The sequence below is a fragment of the Rhamphochromis longiceps genome, linkage group LG18, assembly GCF_057381845.1.
Source record: "Rhamphochromis longiceps isolate RC_006_pf linkage group LG18, R_longiceps_female_GT1.1, whole genome shotgun sequence".
Taxonomy (NCBI): Eukaryota; Metazoa; Chordata; class Actinopteri; order Cichliformes; family Cichlidae; genus Rhamphochromis; species Rhamphochromis longiceps.
The window spans coordinates 28,798,632-28,820,997 of NC_140574.1; the positions used below are offsets into that span (position 1 = coordinate 28,798,632).

General features: G+C 42.1%; 4 protein-coding genes across 6 annotated transcripts; 1 reads left to right on the plus strand and 3 right to left on the minus strand.

The window, feature by feature from the left end:
- Window positions 1–6,301: 6,301 nt before the first annotated feature.
- On the minus strand, window positions 6,302–8,735 carry rpl37a (ribosomal protein L37a). The gene is made up of 4 exons (XM_085390030.1): window positions 8,579–8,735; window positions 7,816–7,944; window positions 7,556–7,638; window positions 6,302–6,467 (listed from the first exon to the last, which is right to left on the minus strand). The coding sequence occupies exons 1-4, from the start codon at window positions 8,579–8,581 to the stop codon at window positions 6,404–6,406; spliced, it is 279 nt and encodes a 92-aa protein (XP_085246156.1). The 5' UTR covers window positions 8,582–8,735; the 3' UTR covers window positions 6,302–6,403.
- A 113-nt stretch (window positions 8,736–8,848) lies between these two features.
- On the plus strand, window positions 8,849–12,055 carry cfap410 (cilia and flagella associated protein 410). Of its 2 annotated transcripts, none has more exons than XM_085390028.1 (7): window positions 8,849–9,084; window positions 9,211–9,229; window positions 9,340–9,368; window positions 9,478–9,707; window positions 9,890–10,040; window positions 10,140–10,236; window positions 11,617–12,055. In XM_085390028.1, the coding sequence occupies exons 1-7, from the start codon at window positions 9,008–9,010 to the stop codon at window positions 11,779–11,781; spliced, it is 768 nt and encodes a 255-aa protein (XP_085246154.1). In that variant the 5' UTR covers window positions 8,849–9,007; the 3' UTR covers window positions 11,782–12,055. The 2 variants fall into 2 exon arrangements, with proteins under 2 accessions (XP_085246154.1, XP_085246153.1); XM_085390027.1 differs by having other exon boundaries at window positions 8,850–9,084; window positions 9,322–9,368.
- On the minus strand, window positions 12,052–17,913 carry orc2 (origin recognition complex, subunit 2). Its single transcript, XM_085390023.1, has 16 exons — window positions 17,766–17,913; window positions 17,442–17,513; window positions 17,191–17,349; window positions 16,535–16,621; window positions 16,323–16,412; window positions 16,200–16,231; window positions 16,047–16,104; window positions 15,644–15,954; window positions 15,444–15,553; window positions 15,229–15,361; window positions 15,047–15,143; window positions 14,826–14,972; window positions 14,577–14,748; window positions 12,602–12,663; window positions 12,409–12,527; window positions 12,052–12,320 (listed from the first exon to the last, which is right to left on the minus strand). Exons 2-16 carry the CDS (start codon window positions 17,509–17,511, stop codon window positions 12,237–12,239), a joined length of 1,731 nt encoding a protein of 576 aa, XP_085246149.1. The 5' UTR covers window positions 17,512–17,513; window positions 17,766–17,913; the 3' UTR covers window positions 12,052–12,236.
- Window positions 17,914–18,177: 264 nt separating this feature from the next.
- LOC146648608 (D-serine dehydratase) lies at window positions 18,178–22,151 on the minus strand. 2 transcript variants are annotated; one of them, XM_085390026.1, is made up of 10 exons: window positions 22,039–22,151; window positions 21,335–21,490; window positions 21,107–21,236; window positions 20,626–20,776; window positions 20,340–20,520; window positions 19,812–19,930; window positions 19,204–19,330; window positions 18,993–19,055; window positions 18,792–18,897; window positions 18,178–18,700 (listed from the first exon to the last, which is right to left on the minus strand). In XM_085390026.1, the coding sequence occupies exons 2-10, from the start codon at window positions 21,478–21,480 to the stop codon at window positions 18,611–18,613; spliced, it is 1,113 nt and encodes a 370-aa protein (XP_085246152.1). In that variant the 5' UTR covers window positions 21,481–21,490; window positions 22,039–22,151; the 3' UTR covers window positions 18,178–18,610. The 2 variants fall into 2 exon arrangements, with proteins under 2 accessions (XP_085246152.1, XP_085246151.1); XM_085390025.1 differs by lacking the exon at window positions 22,039–22,151 and having other exon boundaries at window positions 21,335–22,020.
- Between the last annotated feature and the right edge of the window lie 215 nt (window positions 22,152–22,366).

The window sequence follows — 22,366 nt, forward strand, 5'->3', positions numbered from 1 at the left end:
CTGCCTGGTTAAAATCACCGACCAATTAGTGGATAATATGTCAATCAAACCTCAACTTCACACATACAAGGAGGCAAACATTACGTCAGCAAGAGGCGTTTTTCTGTTTGCATTTGCTCTAACATTTATTTTCAAACGCCCCTTCCCTGTCGCCTGCTGTAAGAGCGAAACTAAAACGCACACAGGTCAAAACTGCGAGAACAGTTTGTAATCATCTACATGCTGTCGAGAGCTTACTCCCATTTATAATAATGGGGATCACATTCTTTGGTTTCTCACGTGCAATTTACACAATTCACCAAGAACAGATGCAGGAAACCTTTGATACCACATGCTGTAACCTTCTATAATACAACATATCTGCCAGGCAGAGAATCCCTTTCCACATATTATCATTATTAGTACTAATGTCATTTCATATTCCTGTCAACTGCTGTAACAAAAGAAGTGCTAAATATGATATTAAGTATTTCCCATCTGTTTAATATATAATTAGACATCTTTTAAAGACTCTTTTATGAGATAATGAGTTCAAAACAGACGCGAAGAGGTTAAATAAAACAAATAAAAAATACAAGTGATATTGTTCTGTTTTACAGTTTTATTAAATTTTGTTCAAAGACTTACTGACAAGAGCATTGGAAAGAAAAACGATATGTACATTTCAGCAGCTGGAATGTTACAAATCTTTACCTCTGGACACTTGTAGTGCTATTAATTACATACAATTATGTGCAGATTCTCAATAATCAGTCACACACTACAAATACAGACTTTCTAACCAGGCCAGCACGGTGTGCTTAACAGTGTTTGTGGCTCAGAGTCCACAATGCTTTTTGGCGTGGGGATTTTGTGCTCTCGCCCGTCCCATGAGTGAATCAGAGTTTGCTTTTTGGGTCGACCAGTTCATTCAGAGCATCCAGGTTCTCCCCCTCTGGAGCTTCAGGCCATGCACTGTGGTCTGGAGACAAACACGAGAATTTAGCTCCTCGTACTAAATCTACTGTGAAGACTACAGTGCAGTTGTGTTAGAGAGCTATGTCTGTGAAGGTTCTCAGTCATCCAGGTCATCGTAGTCAAAGGAGCTTGCAAAGAAAAGCGTCTGGACTTCTTTAAGTTACTTGAAGACGTTTCACCTCTCATCCGAGAAGCTTCTTCAGTTCTAAGGTCAAATGGTGGAGAGTCCCAGATATAAACCTAGTGGGAGTGACCCCCCACAGAGGGACAAAAGGACCCCCTGATGATCCTCTAATCGCCCGAGCCAAGGTGTGAAAATGGGTGTGGGTCCCAATCAGCCAGAATTTCGGGTGTGTTCATTGTCAACATTGTCATCCCCTATGTAGCCGGTGTATCAGAGAAACTCAGGAGAGTTTTCTCCAAGCATGACATCCCAGTGCATTTCAGACCCAGCAACACGCTCAGACAAAAACTGGTTCACCCGAAAGACAAAACTCCAAAACACAAACTTAACAATGTGGTGTATGCTGTACAGTGCAGCGAGGAATGCCCAGACCTCTACATTGGAGAGACCAAACAGCCACTTCACAAGCGCATGGCACAACATAGAAGAGCCACCTCCACAGGACAAGACTCAGCAGTCCATCTGCATCTTAAGGATAAAGGACACTCTTTCGAGGATGCCAATGTTCACATTTTGGACAGAGAGGACAGATGGTTTGAAAGAGGAGTGAAAGAAGCCATCTATGTCCACTGTGAGCGACCATCTTTGAACAGAGGCGGGGGTTTACGACACCAACTCTCTGCCATCTATAATCCAGTTTTGAGATCCCTTCCCAGACGCCTTAACACCCACTCACATCCTGGGCCATCTGACCTCAGGAATTCGCATGATAAGGTGGGGCCAGGTTTCACAATGAACACACCCGAAACTCTGGCTGATTGGGACCCACGCCCAGTTTCCCACCTTGGCTCAGGCGATTAGAGGATCATCAGGGGGTCCTGTGTGGCTGTCGGGGAGGAGGAGACACACCATGCAGCAGGCAAATTAATTTATTTTTTTTTAAACTGTGTGACTTTGCAGATTTGTGTGTGAATAATGAGGGAAACTGTTCTTACGCCGCGTCTGGGAAGCCGTTCCACCTGTTGGCGATGATGCTGACGATGGCGCCTCCGTGCTCCTTCATCCATGCTTTGTAGACTGGAGGGGAGAACAATGACAGTCACGCTGAGAGACCAAACCACAAACACCAAAGCCTGTGTTGTTTCTGGGCCCCGCTGAGGAAAACCGAGGGAGCGTAGCACCAACAGCGCCCTCTTCTGGATCTCTTCCGGTAGCTTTTTGCTTTATCTCTGTAACCTTTGAAAATACTGCAGACCAAATACCACTTTCCTTCACTTCCATTGCGGAAGCTGCCCCATCCACATCCCACCTCACTACTGTGCATTGTTATTATCCTTTTTTTATTTTTTTGCTCTCTTCTACAGTGTGTATTTTGTCTCTGTCCCCCTCCCCTCACCCCCACAATCAGTCTCAGCAGATGGCTGCGCCTCCCTGAGCCTGGTTCTGCCAGAGGTTGCTTCCTGTTAAAAGGGAGTTCTTCCTTCCCACTGTTGTCACATGCTTGCTCAGAGGGGGTCATCGGATTGCTGAGGATTTCTCTGTTATTCTCTCTGAAGTCCAGGGTCTTCATCCGACCCTGGACTTCAACAAGGGCCCCAGTCTATGAACTAGCCCCACAGCCCACAACATGTTGAAGTCTTCACCAAATTTGACAGTGGGTAGCAGGTGTTTTTCTTGGAATGTGGCGTTTCCTCTGCCATGTAAAGTGCTTTTTGTTATGACCAAAACACTCTATTATTTCATCAGTCCAAAGCTCTTTCTTCCTAAATGAATCTATCTTTTATTTTGACAGCAAATGCGCACCTCAGGACCATTTATGTACAGCCCTGGTTATAATTTCCTGTGCATTTCAAACCTTGTTCTTTCTGATTTATTTATTTTTAAATATTTAAAGTAACATGGCTGCTATGAGGCCAGCTAGGATCCCTGTGGACCTTGACCTACAAATGATCCAGGACGGATGGGATGAAGAGCCCATCAGTAGTGATGGGACGTTCTGTATCGAGGCTTCGGAGCGTGTGTCGAGTAATGGAGGGGGCGTTTCCGCGAAGCGCGTATCGAGGCTTGCTTCATTTATGGGAGGAGCTGAAAATGATGACGTCCGAAGCCTCGCTGCCCGGCTGTACCACGTGACTGGTTCATGAAGTGGTTCGAACTTTGCCGCGAGATATGACAGCGATATAAACCCCTCAGACTTCATTCAAAAATGTGGGTGTTTGATGGAGAGTTGCGGTTAGTGAGAGTTTGGAGACAGTTTGGAGGTTTATGAGAGTGAGGAGAGAAAGTCAGGAGAGAATGGAGCCAGCTAAGAAGAGGAGGATGTCCTCCCCTGTGTGGGAACATTTTGATCTTATTCCTCCCAACAAGGTATTTCTACAGAAGATGTATTTTCATGATACTGATGGTGCAATACAATTTATGTTGAGCTGTCTTGACTTTTGTACAAGGTGAAGTGTTTGCTATGTGCCAGGGAGCTGGGATATAACAACAACATCCATGCTTAGGCACTACAGAGCTTTGCATGAGAATAAGGGGGACACCGATCGTGGAGCAAGACCAGGTGAGCCATCAAATGCAATGATAATATAGGATGCAGTAATGTTACTAAATGATATAACAATATTATACAACTGTTATAAGTTACGTGTGTGCTATTTATATTTGTGCTTTATCTTTATTGTCTTTCCTCAGGAGAACAATCTCAAATAGATGAAGACCTGGTTAGCATGGTGATTGAGGACTCCCAGCTATTTAGCATTGTGGAGGACAAAGGATTCAAAAGATTTGTTAAATCATTAAATCCTAGCTATGTTCTCCCCACTAAAAAGGTCATAAAAGCAGTGAAAATTTAGTTTTTACAGAATAAAATGTGAACAGGCAGGACTGAGGCTCAAAGCCTCAGTGTGTAGCTGTCCATACCTCAACGTTACAAAAGCACAACCACTGTCCACACCCCAACCACACCTCACCTCACAGTAAATGATCATTTCCATTTCAAGCATTTCCAAATAATCATTTCCCATACTGCCACTATAAATATACACAGTATACTGCCATCACTACAATATACATGTTTTACACACTCCTTTTGTTGTTGACATTTACAGGCTGTGTGCAAAATGCCACACTCTTCAAATTCATGCCAGCTATTATTTTTACGTCCAGTAGGTGTCCTGCTAGAGCAAATGAAGCTTCATGAAGCTTCGCGTTGGGGTGAACCAATTGGATGAAAAGCTTCAGTGCTTCATGGGGCTTCATCTGCCCATCACTACCCATCAGCACTGACTCAGAATCTGACATCTAAGATATAGAGGACCCAGACTATTGCCCCCCCCCCCCCACTGAACAAGGCCAGTCAGATACAGAGGAGTCCTCTGATGAGTCTTCTGAGGAGGAAATGGATATTGAGTCTAACAGAATGAGCCCCTCTTACTGCTCTAGCCACAATATTCTGAATTAGTCGGCCAGGGCTTGCACCTGGGTTTAGTACTTTCTCCCCAGTAAATGCATGGAAGATGTTCATGTCTGATAATTTAATAGAAGAGGTGCTGACATGCACAAACATAGAGGCACAAAGAGTAGCCACAGACAGGGGAAAAGAGTGGAAAGATGTAATCAAACATCCTGGCGTTCATTTGATTGACCATTCTTGCAGGAAGTGAGAAGAACTGGGATGTACCAGTCGGTGTGTTTTTTGGGAGTCCTCTGCATAACCCATTTACAAGGCCACTATGTCAATTCAAAGATTTAAAGATATTTGCCCTCTCTTGCACATTGATGACAAGAGGACCAGAGCCTACCGACTGAAAACAAACCACATGGCAGCTTTCTGCTACATATGGGGCGTGTTCCTGGTTAACTGCAGGCAGAATTTCATCCTCAGTGATTGTGTTACAGTGGATGAACAACTTGTGCCTTTCAGAGGGAAGACCCAGCTTCTGCAGTATATGCAGAGCAAGCATACAAAAGTGATACAAAAACTGCAATTTCTTAAAATTAATGAAAAAATAAATAAAAATGTCACAAACATGTTTTATGAGGAATACCTGGAATATGAAAATATTACAACTCTTCGTTTTAAAGATTTTGAAGAATAACAACCGAGTTTATAGCAAAATGCATTGTTTCTATTTGGGGTCATTTTTGACCCCACTCGTGGAAGAGTGTAGGTATTGGTAGGTTGTGCATCCAAAGGTTAAATACCTTTTCTTATGATTGGACACATCTGTATTTAAAGTTCAAGACTTAACAAGCTAATTTTGTTGTGTACCCAATTCTTTGCACAGCAGGTTTTTACATTAAATTTCATACAAGTAAATACTGCTTCACTAAAAATCTTTTTCTGGAAAACACAGCAGTACTCAGATATTCCTAGAAAATAAAAGACATACCACTGTCATCTTTTTTGGTGAAAACAGAGTGAATTATTATGATGCTGAGAGGGGTTACCAAATGTTTTCGTGTGAGTGTAAATGCTATTTAATTCATTTAAATAAATGTTTCTGAGCTCCATGGAACAGGTTGGATCAGTGTTAGATTTTAGTTTTTTCCCCTTCCAGCCCAAAAAGGTTAGATTATTTTGGTTTATATTTACTGTTCATCATCTTATCAACAAATTTGTGTATCTTTTCAACCTAACCATTTGATTCATTAAAACTATTTTTTCCATTTTTCTCACCAAAATGGTCCTAATGCATGTCCCACAGCGATGGAGCAGTCAGCAATGTTGACTTGTTGCAATAAAGCTTAAACCAGTTTGGCTGGGCTCTTTCTGCGTGGAGTTCACAGGTTGCATGTTTTCTCTCACAGCACCAAGACATACAAGGTTAACTGATATCATTCTAAAGCAATTGTACAAGGATGGATAAATTGACATCCTGCCTAGTAATCAAAGGTGTACGGGTGTAACACATGTATTTGCAGCTGTTACAGATAGATTAGTTATAATTTCACATCAATGTTTCCTTTAACTTTGCAGAGATATTCCCACGTGATGCTTCACTGAAACCAAAATGTTACCCATAGATCTCAAAGACCCCCTGTGGTTTCTCATTTTACCCCCCACCCAAAAAGACCTGCTGTTTCAGAGGGTTTAGAGATAACCTGAACTCCACCGAAGTATCCTCAATGAAGGGCTACTGAAGAGTCTTCTTGCAGGTTACAACCCTCGCACTTTCTATTTTACAGCTGCACAGTAAACAAACGTACAAAGACACAAACTCCGCTCCAGACTGTTTTATTTTTGGATGTTGAGGACATGTCCAGCTCGGTTAAATGATAGAAAACAAAGTCCCAAATCCACCAGCTATCATGGTCGCTGGTTTACTGGTCCTTCAACTCCTTCAGCCTCCTGATAGCGGACTTGACTGTGACAGCAGATGTTGTGCTGCAAGAGAAGTTGGGGGGGTGCAAAGACAATTATTAGCTTCTACAAACACAACATTCTCAATGTTTTTGAAGGACGGACACGTTGCTCTGTAGTGAGAACCACTTTGGTTTTTGTGAACTCGCCAAGACCAAGAACATTCACTTTTCTTTGAAGCCTTTTAGCATCAACGGAGAAACAAGCATTTCCACTTAAGTTATTGGTTTGTTACTTATTAGACTGAATGCAGTGTTGCTGTAATTCATTTTTATTTTTTAAACTTGCTGCTATCTATCCAGCCTCTGCCTTTCCTACCTGCTGGTTTCTCTCCAGGTTACTACTGTGCCAGTTCTTGATATTAGTAAGCTCCTTCTCTAGAGAAAACCTTGGCCAACAGCCTGATGCACTCAAGCACAAAATTCTTGGACTCAAGTTGTTAACAAGTCTTCCTCCTGCTATCTGGAATCTAAGGAAACCATGTGGAGAACTGGTTCATGTGCCACAGTCGAGCAAAACACCTACCATCACCAGCAGCAGGCCAAGATACGTAGAGCTGGAGTATCAGAAGCTCACCGGAGAGGGAGCTGGTTATATAGCTACATCACATTTGTCATGCACCATATAAATGCAAACTGCATGTAAAAAAGTGTGTGCACAGCACAAAGCTGGACACATACCCTTTAAATGATCACTCAGGCTGAGTAGATTGAATTTCAAAGTTTAATTAGGTCTCTAAGATGACTGGATACTTTTTTCAAAGTAATGTAGTGAGTGATATGAATGTTCACTGAGTCAACTCTGGCTTATTTATTTTAGATGGACACAATTATTTACACCTGATGACCATTAAAGGCTTTAACACATCACACAGGTGTTCTGAGTGTGGAGGGGCACAATCAATGCAGGTGGAGGGTGAGCAGAAAACAAACAAAGAATCCTGCTTTCGCCGTGGGCACACTGTCACCCAAGTTAGAAAAACTTAATGATGAGAAGAAAAAAAAAAAAAAGACAAACAGCTGAGGGAATTTTTGAACCCCTTTTCTAATCATAACTTCAGCGTCTGCAGCAGTCGAATGACAGAATTAGACCAAAGAGGGAAAGTAACCTACTTGTAAGTCCAGGCACCTCCAGCCACTGTCTTTCTACAGGACCCACAGTGCCAGATTCCAACAGCCCTCCTCTTCATCTTGGTCTGTAAATACAAATTTGCATAGTGAGAACACAAAAGTGGAAACTCAACTTATCTGGACACATCCTTGAGCACTACAATTATGTAATGTAAGCAGCGTAGTCTGCAGAAAGCATTTCTAACACTGACCAGGTCTTTGCTACTGTACATTATGTGGGTGGTCTCCACTGTTGTCCTTACCTTTCCGCAGAAAGAGCAGGTGTACTTAGCATGCTGGGAGATTTCAATTTTCTTCACCATCTTCCTCAGCGACGCGCCATAACGCGTGCCATATTTACCAACGATCCCCACCTTCTTGGTGCGCTTGGCCTGTGGATAACATGAACACACAGTGAGAAAATACAGTAACCATGGGATTTTGTGGTTTAAAACTACAAGCAAATGGCTTCAGCATTCTGCCGTTACTACTACAGGAAGAAGTGTCGGGAGAAGCGCCCAGGGTGGCCCCAGAAAGCGAAAAAAAAAAAACTACTTCTGACTATAATCCTGCAAAATCTGAGCAACAAGGGTGAAGAAGCTGCTGTGACCATTAGCCAGCCAACATAAGCTTCCTTTCAGCAGGTTAGCCAAAATGCTAACTAAAGTCAACTGAGCAGTTCTCGTTTAACTGTATCAAACGACCACTTTTTGGTGGGGCATTACACATTTCAGTTCGGACTTATTTAATTGTGGACGCTCAAAAGACCGGGACTTAAGGAGCTAGTGTCACTAGCCTGCCCGGTACTTGGAGCTCACACAGTTTAGCAATGGTGGCCGCCATTTCTGTCTCAATGGAGAATGAAAACATCGTTTTTACTGCTGATCCAATCCCAAAACGGACATAAATGAAGGCTAGGTATGGCAAAAAAGGTCAACACGAAACCTCCTAATAAGCGATTATATCATTTATAGCAGTGAAACTGTAAGATTGACAAGGATTAGGGTCGGAACAAGCTCTGCTCACCATCGTTTCAGTGGGAGACGTAGGTCCAAAGAGGGATTGCTTAACGCGCAGGCGCGATTTACTCAGTCCGTTCACGCTGCATTCTGGGACTTTGAGTTTTCGTAAAACGCAGACATTGTACAAAAACGTAAAAGTTCGCTTACGATAATATATATAAATATATTTTTTAGCTCTGGTATTATAGCTAAATTAGAATTTTTGATAAAACAGCGTAATCTACGGAAAACTATAAATAAAAGATATTAACCCGTTACCATGGACGCTTAAGCTGATATGCGCATGCGTATTAATGTGGCGTACGACAACATCCCTGCGGCTGCGAGTTGAAGTCTTTGGTCAATTAGCTTGTCACGATGTGGCTTTTGTTGTTTGTGAATATTTAGCCCATTGAAAATATTATTAATTTAAAAGGAAGTTAAATGTTTTGCTATGAAGCTAACACGGAAACTGGTTCTTGCTAAGGCGAAGGCCTCCGACTTGGAGAGCGTGAAAAAACTGAACTGCTGGTAAGTGCATCCATTTTGGCATACCAGTAATTTTGTTGCCCTTTTAGTGATCATTGACGTGAACAGGTACCATTTGTGTTGTGTCTCCTATCTGTGGTAACGTTAGGTTACATCTTATTTTTGCAGGGGATGCAACTTGACTGATGTGAGTAGCAAACTTGGATGTCATGTTTACTCTGACAATTAATTTAGTGTTCATACTTAATGAAAGTTGCATGGATTCATGTGTCTTCTAAGATTTCTATCTTCGCTCAGATGCCAAACATTGAAGTGCTGACACTGAGGTAGGTCCCTTTGCCACACACATAAAATCATTTCACAGTCACAAATGCACAGACTCATTTGGGACGACCCAGTAACACCAGGCTATGATTCTCTTTCATCTGTCTGCAGTGTCAACAGCATCTTGTCTCTCTCTCCTCTGGCTGGCTGTCTGTCTCTGAGTGAACTCTACCTGAGAAGGAACATGATCCCCTCGCTCTCTGAGCTCTCTCACCTGAGACCGTTAACTCGTCTCAGAGTGCTCTGGCTAGCTGAGAACCCCTGCTGTGGAACCGATGCCACCCAGTATCGCCTCACAGTGCTTCGCTGCCTCCCTCGTCTCCAGAAACTCGATAACCAAGGTGACTGTGTGATGTTTTGGGGCCACACTACCGTCTGCTTACCTCGACTGTTTAAGCACTTTATTAGCAGCCACTCATCTTCCTCATGAAAAAGTTGAGGTTGAAAATCAGTGTCAGATCTAGGAAGTTGAATTGAAGTCTGACTCTTACTGTAGCTATTCTTCAATGTTTCCTGTGTACAGTAGTGACAGATGATGAAATTTCACTGGCTCTCATGGAAGGTGAAGAGGTCACAACACCCCCAGGTAGTATCCAGAACCAGCATACAACCAACGGACTTCAGGATGCAGAGACAGAGAACGACCCTCTAAACTACAACATGGAGGAGACAAAGTAGGTCTTGTGGCCTGAAACAACTTATAGTTTGCAGAAAATGCGAAAACTGAAGTAAAATTAACAGAAGAAAATATTTCTGTTAACTTTTGTTTCTAGCAAAATCAGAGAAGAGCTGGGAATGAAGCCACTTTCCAGAGACAAGTTCTCTTCCCTTTCCTCTCCATCAACCAGAGAAAGCAAAACAATCAAAAAGGTAGCTCCTCTCATCACCGTGTCCCTTAAAATTTTTGTGGGCCTGGACTCTACTAAAGTAGCTTTGTATGACTCACAGTTCAAACAAACGCTCCTCTGTCTTGGGCTGTAGCTTGGTGCCGCCTTTCAGTTCACAGAATGTCTGAAACGAGCTGCCTTGCCAGCTTTCTTTTGATTGGCCACCCCTCATGATCAAACGTTCAAGCATAGAAAGTATATAAAAGATGTGTGTAACCGCCTCAGTTGTTTTCGGGACTCTGTATTTTGGAGCCTCCACTTTAGCTCTATGGCGATCTAGACTTTTCCACCATTTGGTTGGCATTATCAGCTGATGCTAGCAGCAGCATTTATAAGCTGTACATGTGTATCTCACAAAAACACATAACAAAAAATGAGCATTCAGTAACAGACTAAGGAAACTGTGCAATTTACTGTGCTAGCTATATCTTCACAGCAGACCATATCATTTTTTCAGACAGTTTATTCAATTATGGCAACAACTGACCAATACAATAGAAATGTACAGTTTAGTGTCCCAAACTAGCAAAGTTGAAGTCTAACCAACCGAGTCCACGCCACTAACTTAAGGCCAAATGCAAATGGGTGAGTTACTGTTGGGTACTAGATTAGTCAATACTGCCATAACAGTACTACTGTGCCTTTTTTTTTTTTTGGCCTTTGGAGCATATTACCCTCCTAAGACCTGAACTCTTCCACGGCATGCATTTTTAACTTCTCTTTGATATTTGGGCATATTGGGACACGATGAATATAAAAACAAAAAATTACCAGATTTTTATTTTTTGTTTCTAAGTGAAATGAGAGCCACATATGAGGATATTTAAAAATATACGTTTAAAATTGATAGAACAGTAGCAGTATAATGTCCTCGTAAGTGGATATCAGGCCCTTGTAGAGCAAAATTGAGTAGTTTGGTCTAAATAACCCAAAATGTGACGCCAGGTCCGAGGAGGTTAATGGTATTATCTAAGAAATAATGACCTGGTGCATAGTTGCATAGCACTAATTAGCAGTTATGTGTTTCTTTGTGGTGCACTCATACTGTTTATGGATCCAGTTTGCTAACCAAGCTTGGTAGCATTAGATGATAACTTGGCACTCCATCCTGTTAGTGGAATACTATCACTTAGAGTAGTATGAAGATGAGCTTTAAGGTTATAGGACTGCATGCCCTATGCAGATGATTACTTGAAACTGACCTTGCCTAATATTAGCATCCAGCACTGCAGGTGTGTATATAGGACAGATGATGTGGAAAAGCATAATAGAGCCAATAGATCTATTTATATTGTGAAATTCATTCAAACCTGGAATGTTTGGTTTGTAATCTGCCAGCTAACAATAAAACTTGTGTTTTCAGTCGCACGCTCTTGATGCCGTTTTGCTGCTGCTGAAAGATTTGGATGAAGAGGAGCTTCATGTTGTACACACCGCCACACAGAACAGACTTCAGATGTACACACTGGACTCAGAAAGGCTTACAAAGACACAGCAAACACAGAAAACTGCTGAAATCCAACATTGATACGTTTCACAGCATGCGCTCAGGGCTAACCCCATCCTTCCACATTTAACACTAAGCTCAGGTTCATAAAAGGTGCCCACTTTGTCCCATTAACATCTGCTTGCAATATGCATGGCATGACACTACTTCAGTTCCAGCTTTCACATGTGGACTCATCAGTTCCCCTGCTGTCTTTTTATAGCTGCATGCCTTATTGCTTTGTAAGAACAAAAGATTGTATGTTTTGCTAAATGTAAATCTATTTCTGTAAAGAAAATAAACAGCAATGCATTAACTTTAAATGTTTTTATTTACATAGATGTTGGCTGTATACGTGAATGTCAGAGGTGCAAAAAATACATTTAATCTATAATTTAAACTGTTCAGAACCCTGGGGCTCACATCTTATTCCAATGTAACTGTGCTGCTGCACATCTGCGGGAAGAGATGATTCATAAGTCTGAAGTCTCGTCCACTCAGTCACCCTCTTCGTTCTCCAGGAAATCCATCAGTGTGCTTGCATCCACAGCAACAATCAGGTACTCTACTCCATCTGCTCCCTGAAGCAAAGCAAATAAATGTGATAAGCCCCAGGTACTGCAGACACTTAATGAATGAGAGTTGGGGAATTGTAAAGTGGAAGTCCACCTTGCGTGTCCGTATCAGTTTGTGGTCTCTGAACTCTGTCAGCTGAGTCCTCAGCGTGAGGTCAGAGTTCACCAAGAATGCCTCTCGACATCGCTGGTAGAAATCCTGGAATGACAATCCTGCACAGAGGACAAACTGTGATTACAAACTGCGCTAGAAAACGGGGACATAAAAGCCGAATGTGAATGCGCACCTGCGTATGAAGGATTATCTTTGTTTTCCAGCTGGAACTTGACCAGCAGTTTAAAGATTCCTCTGCAAAAAGAAAAACAAGCAGTTGAGTTTTCCCCCCCCAACAGCTCTGTACATAATGAGAGAGGTCAGACTCAAACAGAATTTAGAACAGAAATCACAAATGAGTGAATAAAGTCACAGCAAAGACAATGGTTGTCCAAAAGAAACAATATCATTCTCAACAACAAACAACCATATTCCCTATGAGTATATACACTTACTATTTTTCTTGGCTTCAGTGTCCTGGTAGAAAAACACTTGCTGTGTTGTCACTCTTGAAATAAAAGCTTCATAAACTCTTTGAAAAGCTACAAGTCTTGAAGCACTTCTCACAATAAGATTTGACTGTCGAGTCTGTACATGCAGTTTTTTGAAACTGGTCTGGGCCCATCTAAGACCACAGGTGAAAACACCTGTTGACCTTCTGCAGTTTGCACACAGACCAAATCTGGGAGTGGATGAATAATTGCAATCATCTATATTTACTCCCAACTAGATAATAACAGCTGCGTGGTGAAGATAACCTTTCTTTGATTTCTCAAGTGCCTTTAATATGTTTCAGCCACTGCTACTCAGAGACAAGCTACAGGAAATGTCAGGAAACACCTTCATCTCATCCCAGCCTGTGAGGCTTTGGTTCAATTATCTTTGCAGAATTGTTGTAATTCAGCCAGGTAATTTCACAGCATCTGTATCGGATTCAGGTCAGTCTTCATTTTGTTTTTCTGAAGCCATTCAGATGTGGACTTGCTAGTGTGTTTTGGATCATTATCCTGCTGCAGATCCCAAGTGCTCTTCAGCTTGAGGTCATGAAAAGATGGCCGGACATTCTCCTTCAGTATGTTTTGGTACACAGCAGGATTTATGGTTCCATTTACCACAGCAAGTCTTTCAGGTCCCGAGGCAGCAAAACAGCCCCAGAGGATCACACTTCCACATGCATATTTTACTGTTGCTATGATTTTCCTTTTCTGATATGTTGTGTTACTTTTACACCAGATGTAATGGAACACACACCTTCCAAAAAAGTTAAACTTTTGTCTTTTCAGTCCACAGAGTATTTTTCCAAAAGTCTTGGGGATCATCTGGGAAAACTGAAACAAGCCTTTACGTTCCTTTTATTCAGCAGAGGTTTTCATCTTGGAGCTCTGCCATGCAGCCCATTTTTGCCCAGTCTCTTCCTTATGGTGGAGTCATGAACACTGACCTGAACTGAGGCAAGTGAGGCCTGCAGTTCTTTGGATGTTGTTCTGGGATCTTTTGTGACCTCTTGGATGCGGTGCTCTTGGGGTAATTTTGGTAGGCCGGCCACTCCTCGGAGGGTTCACCACTGTTCCATGTTTTTTTGCCATTTGTGGATAACAGCTCTCACTGTGGTTCGCTGGAGTCCCACAGGTCCCACCTCTTCCAGACTGAGAGATCTGAATTATTTCATTTCTCATTTGTTCCTGAATTTCCTTGGATTGTGGCGTGATGACTGGCTTTTGAGGATCTTCTAGTCTGCTCCACATTGTCAGGAAGGTCCTATTTAAGTGGGTTTGGATTTTTCCCCTTAATAAAGAAAACCTTGATTTTTAAAGTGCATTTTGTATTTACCCGTTTTATCTTTGTCTAATATTTAAATTTGTTTTATGATCTGAAAACTAAGTGGGACAAACATATAAATAGGAAATTAGGAAGAGGGCAAACACTTTTTACACCACTGTATTAGTGATGGGCAGGAGTGCAAAACACTATTGGATGACTTTGTGGAGTGGACTGGGAGGAATCACAAGGAAGCTAATATGCGAGCTAACATTTCTCATCTGATGTCATATTTAGATCCTAGTATTTCAATAACTCATTAGCACCTCATTAAGATCCTCCCATGGCTCTCTCCTTGTTCATTTAGACAGAAGATTAAAAACAACTACCCAGTAGGTCTTTGGAGTTACCTTGCATTGGGCGTTAAGCTGCGAAGCACATGTGTGAGGGAGGACAGAGCCAGAGCGCCAGTCTGCTGCACCAGGAGGGAGTTTTCATAAGATGTCTCCTCCGAGTACTGCTGGAACGTCACACATTCCCACCACAGCCAGTTAAACTGGCTCTGCTTCAACTGGTCCCACACTGAAAACAAGCAGGATGTATTCAGGATAGATTTCAACAGAATTACCACCTCGGTGCAGACTATTATGAACACCCACCCAGTGGAGCATTGATGTGGTCTAAAGAAGCCACCATGTGCAAGTTTGGCAGGGATGCCAGCTGCCCCAGTGCACTCTGGGTCTTCTCTCCTCGCAGCGTGGGTCCGTCTATATTATGGATGAGCAGGTACACGTGCAGATCTGGGCCTGTGAGGACATCGGTGTAAAACATGCGGTACAACCACACATGCTTGGGATGCACAGGAGCTTGATGGGCTTACTGTCTTTTAAGGTCTGGGAGATAAACTGGATCTGGTCCGAGGGGGTTCGGAAAGTTCCCTGGTGATCCAGAACCTCACACGTCAGCGCGTTTAATATCTGTGAGAATTTAATTTTCATGATCAGGGATATTTATTTTATTATGCAATTTATGCAAAATATTTTCGTGTGTGTGTATACTGACTGATTTAAGAGTAATGGAAGGGAAAAATCCATTAACCACAAGGTGAATTTCTTGCGACAGATGAGACTCCCTGAAGTCTTCCAGCAGAGCTTTTTTGCTTCCCAGACCATAGACCAGCACGCTGAATCCCAGCCTACACACAGACCGGCACAGACACTTTGTACTGCTCTTAAAACACCAGAGAATGCACACAACTACGTTGCAACCTCACTTACTGTAACTGTAACATCCATTTGCTAAAGTGGATTCTGTGTTTGTCGTGCAGCTGCTGGATCTCTTTTGAGTAGCAGGATTGTTTTCCCTCCAGAAGTCGGACCAACGTTTCCTACAAAAACAAAAATAAAGATAAATTCACACTAAATCTATTAGGAAAGCAGCTCATTTACAATGTTTCAAAATGCAGTTAAAAACAAACCCTGTCAAGTTTAGGGGTGTTCAAACGCTCCAGAGTTCGGTCTGACGTCAACACTTTCGAGCTGCCGTGAGCTTCGAAGTACTCCTCAACCATACTGGGCTGGTTCTGAGGTTCAGGCGTGCTCTTGCTCTTCTTGGCAGGAGTCTTGTAGAGAGCTGCTGATAAACCTTTACTGGGTGTTCTCGGGGTGGTCACGTTCTCTTTATCCTCTTTCTTTCCTTTCTGCTCTTCCTCCAGCCCATCTTCATCCTCCTCCTCACCCGAGTCAGAGGGTGAAAGCTCGCTGTCGCTGTCTGACCGCAAGCTTGGAGCTAAAAAACAAACAAACAAAACAAAACATTTAGATTAGAGGAAAGGTGAAATTTCACTTAGAATGAATTGAATTATTCCCAGTCAGACTCACTTGCTATTCTCTTCCTGAGCCTGTGTGGTGTTGTAGAGACAAACTGGACCTTTTTGCTCTGCCGTTAAGTAAAAATAAAATAAAATTCTTAAGTTGGCACCAGAGGTTGCTGGCTTTGGACTTTAAGAAGTTTAAAGGTTTCTATGGTCTCACCTTCTGTGGTGTTCTGCTTTCACCTCTAAGGTCTGAAATAGAAGAAAAGAAAATACTTAACTGTGAGAAAATGAGCAAAAAGATGAGTATACGGAAAAGATGATGAACGTTTATTGTACTCACTCCGCCCCGTTCGACTGGGGGTTGAGGGTTCAAAGTTTGGGGTCGCGCTGAAGCTCACGCTTTTTCCAGGAGTCCGAGCCAGCTCACTTGCTGTTTATGAAAAATGTGCAACACAAAATGAGCATATACGATGTCTAAAGAAAGAACTGGAAGGAGATGTATAATATGCAAATGTTTTCCGATCTATGTGAGAAGACAATGGAGGCTCTCACCGGTTTGGGCCATGCTGTGGCTGCGTTTGACTTTCTGAAAGGTAAAGATGGAGGATCCAGCCACTCTTGACAAGCCATCTTCATCTTCTGTAAATCCAAGAGAAAACTGGTCATTTTAAAATGAATTTAAAAAAGAAAGAAAGAAAAAGCCTCAGATATTTTTCATGCATTTATACGAAGCTAAAATTTCACAGTATTATGAATGTTCAAATTTCCCACCAAAAATTATATGTCTATATGCCAGTATTGATAAGCATATAATATGTCAATATCAGCGATATAGTCCATCTTACAAACACACTTAATGTGTGCAATGGAGTGAAACTGAGGTGTACAGAAAGTCTCCTGTCATAATCATAAGTACCTCTGTGACAGGAATATTTTTTACAAGGCTTTTGTAGGGATTTGAGCTAACTATATGCAGTCTCTGTCACTAAGTTGAATTTAAGCTGGTGAACCAGCACTTGCTAAATTCCACATTTGTACTTTGCCTGAAAATCAGCCAACGTCTGTCTGCATTTTTCCAAACGTATTTGGGTAAATCTACAAAGAGCAGTAAAGAGCTGAGTCAGCAGCATCGTCAGCTGATCACGGTCTGTCTGCAAAGAAAACAAACCTCCCGGTGAAGAAAGTCATTACCCCTGCTCAGCACTCACCTTCTGCGTTATCTGTTCCTAAAGCTTGGACATAATCCTGCTCATCGTGGACTCCATTTTCATCTCCATCATGTTCCGCATCCTCTCTGCATCCCCGTCGTCCAGCCGGGCTCTTAAACTTTACCATCTTCTGAACGGACCCGGCGATGCTCTGCGCACCTTATGGAGGTACGCACAGTACAGAAAGCAGAGTCAGAGAGACACAGAAGTGCTCGTAAACTAACATTTCTACAGTAGCAGAGCATCTATACCCTCCTGCTTGTCCACGATGTGCTCCAGGACATCGCCATCCCCGATGAACTTCACCTCCAGCACACTCATGACTAAAGATAACAACGACAACCAGCACGACTTTAGTTAGTTGCTCGTAACACTACAACATATAACTTGCTTTTCAGAGGTGTAGATGCTAACGCAGGTTTTCAGTCAGTGCGTTTCTATTCACGAACAGTGAAGGGCGGCCATTCTTCTCAAACAGCGAGAAGCAGCCCTGCTTCAACCAGCGGCCACACGCCGAAAGTCCAAATAAAAGTGGGAAATAAAAACAGAAACGCGTCTAAAGCGACACAACTTACTGTACAGCGTCAGTACCGCCACATGAAAATGTAAACACAACTTTCACACAGTGACAGCAAGGCAGTGTGCCGCTGGGACAAGTTTCCGCGCCATCCCGCTGAAGTTTTTAAACCACGTGACAAGTGAAAGGTCATTCAGTGGCCAACTGGAACGCTGCTTCCAGCTAAAACCACATTTCCCAAAATGCACTTCGAACATCAGCTCAGTCTGTGCGGCTAAAACCCTACAGGGGAAGGGTTTTTACCGACTGATTAATTATTATATTTTCAATAAGTAATGTAGGTTACTATTAATGCGAATGATGTATTTTCTGTAATATTAAAAAAAATAACATTTATCACCAAGATATTTTTTGCGTGTCCGTTCAAACGCTGGCACTTATTTATTCATAGATTACAGAAAAATAGAAGATTAAAGGGGACCAAGAAAATCTTTATTTTGATAGAAAAAATAAATCACAAAAGTTTGCAGTTGTATATAAAGGGTCATTCATAAACATTTATTAGCATTGGTATTAACAGCTGATAGCACAAGTGATATGACTTTCTATTAAGTCATCACTAGCTAGGTCTCCTTGCAGACAGTGAAAAACAGGTGCAGAACACAAAAATTAATTTTAAAGACATAACATTAGTGCAACATGGTTTCTGTTACAGTATGAAACTTCTGAAGCCCACAGTGAGAATATTTTCATTAATTATATGTTTTACCATCAAGATGGCACATCTCACTAACAAAGAAGGAATCGCTGTATGTGTTTCTAATGTGTAAATTATTTGGAATGAGTCTCTATATATCTCATCTGTCCCAAAGAGACAAGAAGGGGGAGACATCGTCCAGCTCTTCACCACCCGCGAGTGGGCGTCCACTTCCCTACCAGACGACCCTTGGAGTGTACATGGTACACAGGATGCATCACTGCTGTTGCACATGACTGCAGAAAAAAAGACATTGTCTGACAACAGGAAAATGTACAATAAAACTGATGTGTCAATAAGATGTACTATAAATCATTCAGTACTAACATGGTAGGGAATCAGTGTGAGCAGAGAGCCCAGGGGGTATTTGCTGTAGTCCAGTTGTCCTGAGATGGGCTCCACTCGTCCATGCTCCTGGGTCATAGACAACAACCTGGAGGGACACGGCAGTCACATTTAACATTGGTACTGAGAGTAAAAGAGAAAAAAGATACTAAAATAGACTGAGATTTTTTTTTAAAGCATTACTTGAGGTTTGGATGCCCCTCGATCACAGCGTATCCAGTGGGAAGTTTTCCAGCTCCGTCCAAACTGAGAGAGACAAGCAAGAGTAGGTGAAAGGTTAAGTTACATGGTTGTTCCAAAACAGAGCTTACACTGATGATAGCAGGGATGAGTAAAACAAAAAACAGAACTTAGGGGATAGGTATTAGCTCCCATTGAATGAAGTTGAACCCACCTGATTCCAGCCCATCCACAGTCAATCAGGAGCTGGTTCCTGTGTGGACAGTGACCGATGACTCTTGTGAGAACCCTCACAGCCACGTCCTCCATACAGCATGAGCCAATCATAGACTGCTGCACATCTGCATGCCACAAACATGCATTTAAAAGAAATTGTAATTTAAAGGCCCTTTTGAAAAATATATTTTAAGTGTGACATGTCTCCCGACTATTCCTCAGCTCAAAATACCAATAAGGTCATTTATCCTGCCATACCTATAGACTGTTTAATAAACCTCTGCTCCAAACAGGCCGTTTCAGCGCCTGTAGCTTTAAACATTGTCGGGTCCCGAAGTCAACTAGAAACATGTCGGGCAAGTAGACAAAACTACGAGGCAGCTATGTGTCATGACCTTAAGAGGACAGTACTGTCGGGGACTGTTTTTATAGGGCAAAGGGCTCTTTTGATTCTACGCTTCCCATCTGATGTGAAGTCAAAGGGCGTGGTCTTTGTCATGTTTACTGAGTCACGCTGGGAATATTGAATATACACAACAAATAACGAAAAAGTGGATTTTACACGTCACCTTTAAACTAGGAAACAGTGGGTCTATGTGTACACACCATAGAAGACGTAGTTTCCTGGGTGGACCTCGCTCAGCTGCGCCATGTCTTTGACTGGATGGCTACAGGAAGGGGTGGAGCCAATGCTGGACTTACAGGTGATGCCAACAGCCCTCAGTCTGACACAAAAAAAATCCCAAAACACACAAACAAAAAACCAGTTGAAAGTTAATGCAGAATTATTCTCCCAGATGGCTCCAAAAGAGAGTCAATCACACCCATGTGAAAATGCTCAAATTTAGAGCAGAAACATGTTTACAGTCTGGTGCAAAACATGGGATACATCATTTTTAGATATGATGTATGATTTTTTTGTTGCTTCTGGAAACAAAGCTGCATGACTCAATACAAGAAACCTGTGGGCTGTGAAACCAAAACAAAGATGTTAAAACAGCTTATAAAAACTAATTTTCAAGAGTATGAGCAACAGCTGTTATGTCGTGTGCGTTCTTAAATAGCCAGTGAGATAAAATTATTGATTAGAGCAGCTTTAATGAGTCAGTGTATTTTTTTAAGCTTTCAGCTTACTTTTCCATGAACTGCAGAGTCAGTTTGGTGGTTTCCTGGGCAACAGCCTGTATTTGCTCAACTCCTGTGCAGTAATAGGTATTCCCACAGTGGGCGTACACTCCTGTAAGTTCCACACCCTCCGTCTTAGCGATGGCTTCAGCCAGTTTGAGCGCTCCTGGCTCCGAGTGCAGGACGCCAGCTATGACAAAGAGCCGACACATGATCAATCCTCGTGTTAACAGAGAAGTGAAGTGTAGCTCAGGCACTTATGATTAAATCTATCGTGGTTTCCCTGCACGTTTACCTCTCCCATTGCCACAGTCGAGTTTGAGCCAGGCGTGCCACTGCCGGCCATCTTTCAGGGGTCTTTTTCGGAGCTGCTCCAAAGCATCAGGATGGTCCAATAAAATCTGGAAGAGATCCAGTCTCTCTGACAGGGCTGCACAACGCTCTACCTAAAGACACACAGAGACATACATTAAAAATGGCACAGAGAGCACAGCTGGGACATTAACAACTAACAAATATAAAAGTGATGAGAAATTATGTCAAAGTAATGGCATAGAACTGGAGCTATTTTACATGCAAGTGCTATGGCGATATACATGTATCATATATTTACATATATGTATTGTTTCTAGTGATAATATTACTAAATATGATTCATACATTTTCAGCAGGCTCAGTTATTAATAATCTATTTTTTCCATTTCTAATGTTTTACAGCTTTTATGATTTCACAGAATATAAAACAAGGACACATTTAAAGTGTGAGCTGAGAGAACCTTATCAAAGGGAATAGAGTAGGCATAGAGGATGTCATCATATCCATGGTCAGCATAGAAACAGGCCTCTGCCAGGGTGGAAACCACTATGCACCTCTGTGATCCACCCGTCATAATGTCAGCACACTCACTAGACACACACAGAGACCTCATCAGAATCCTGTATACGCAGCAAGTCTGTAAGCATGTGCTGTGTGCGTGTCTATGCATGAGCGTATGAATCCATACAGGGTTTTGTGGGTCTTCATGTGTGGACGAAGCTGGACTCCCAGTTTCTGGCAGCGCTCGATCATCCTCTGGGCATTCCTCTTCGCTTTGTCCACGTCCACCACAAAAGCAGGAGTACACAGGGCTGAGAGAGGATCTCCCTCCATACTGGCAGCACTGGAGTGCACACGCACGCACGCACGCACACACACACACACACACACACACACACACACACACACACACACACACAAAGCACTTCAGATATTTCCCATGCAATTAAATTCTATTGCATGATTGGCTCAACCAGCATATTTCAATAGTTATATTTATAAGTATCTGCTATACATGCACGAATCAGCAAGTAAACTTCATCACACTTGGGTGTAGTTTTGCAACGTCTCTGATTATGTAACGCAGCGCACTTTGAACTTTGACAACACTAACTTAAACTTAAACACTAACTTTACAAATGCACTGCAACTCATCAAATCGTATGTGATCCAATTCACTCTTTAAGCAGTTTTTTATTCCTCCTCTTTTTGGTACTATAAAGACCTTCCGATAATATTATCGTGCATCATAACGATAGATAAATTAAAATCATACTGCTTTCGAATCTGCATAATAGCGTTTGTGAAACAGTGAGGGAACCACCAGCACATTAACAAGCATCGGAAACAACAACAATAACAACAAAAAATGCAGCACAAACCACAGCTTACCTTTTCAAAACAGCGAATTTGTTTTTTCTATGGAAGTTCCGATCACATTACTACGGTGTCCTCGAGGAGTCAAAAATAATGAAAAAAGTACAATCAGGGAGAACCTTTTGCAAATCATAAAATAAATCATAGAAAAAAAAAACTAATATAGAAGCATAGTAGCATATAATACAGTAGCAGGAACAGAGCAGGAGGGAAATAGAGAGATAGCGAGCCAGGGACAACAACAAGAGACAACATCGTCACGTTAGAAAGGTATAGTCATCATCCACAACTATTTTCAGTTGCGGATGAAAAAGGATTCAGAAAGTTTATCCATGCAGTGAAT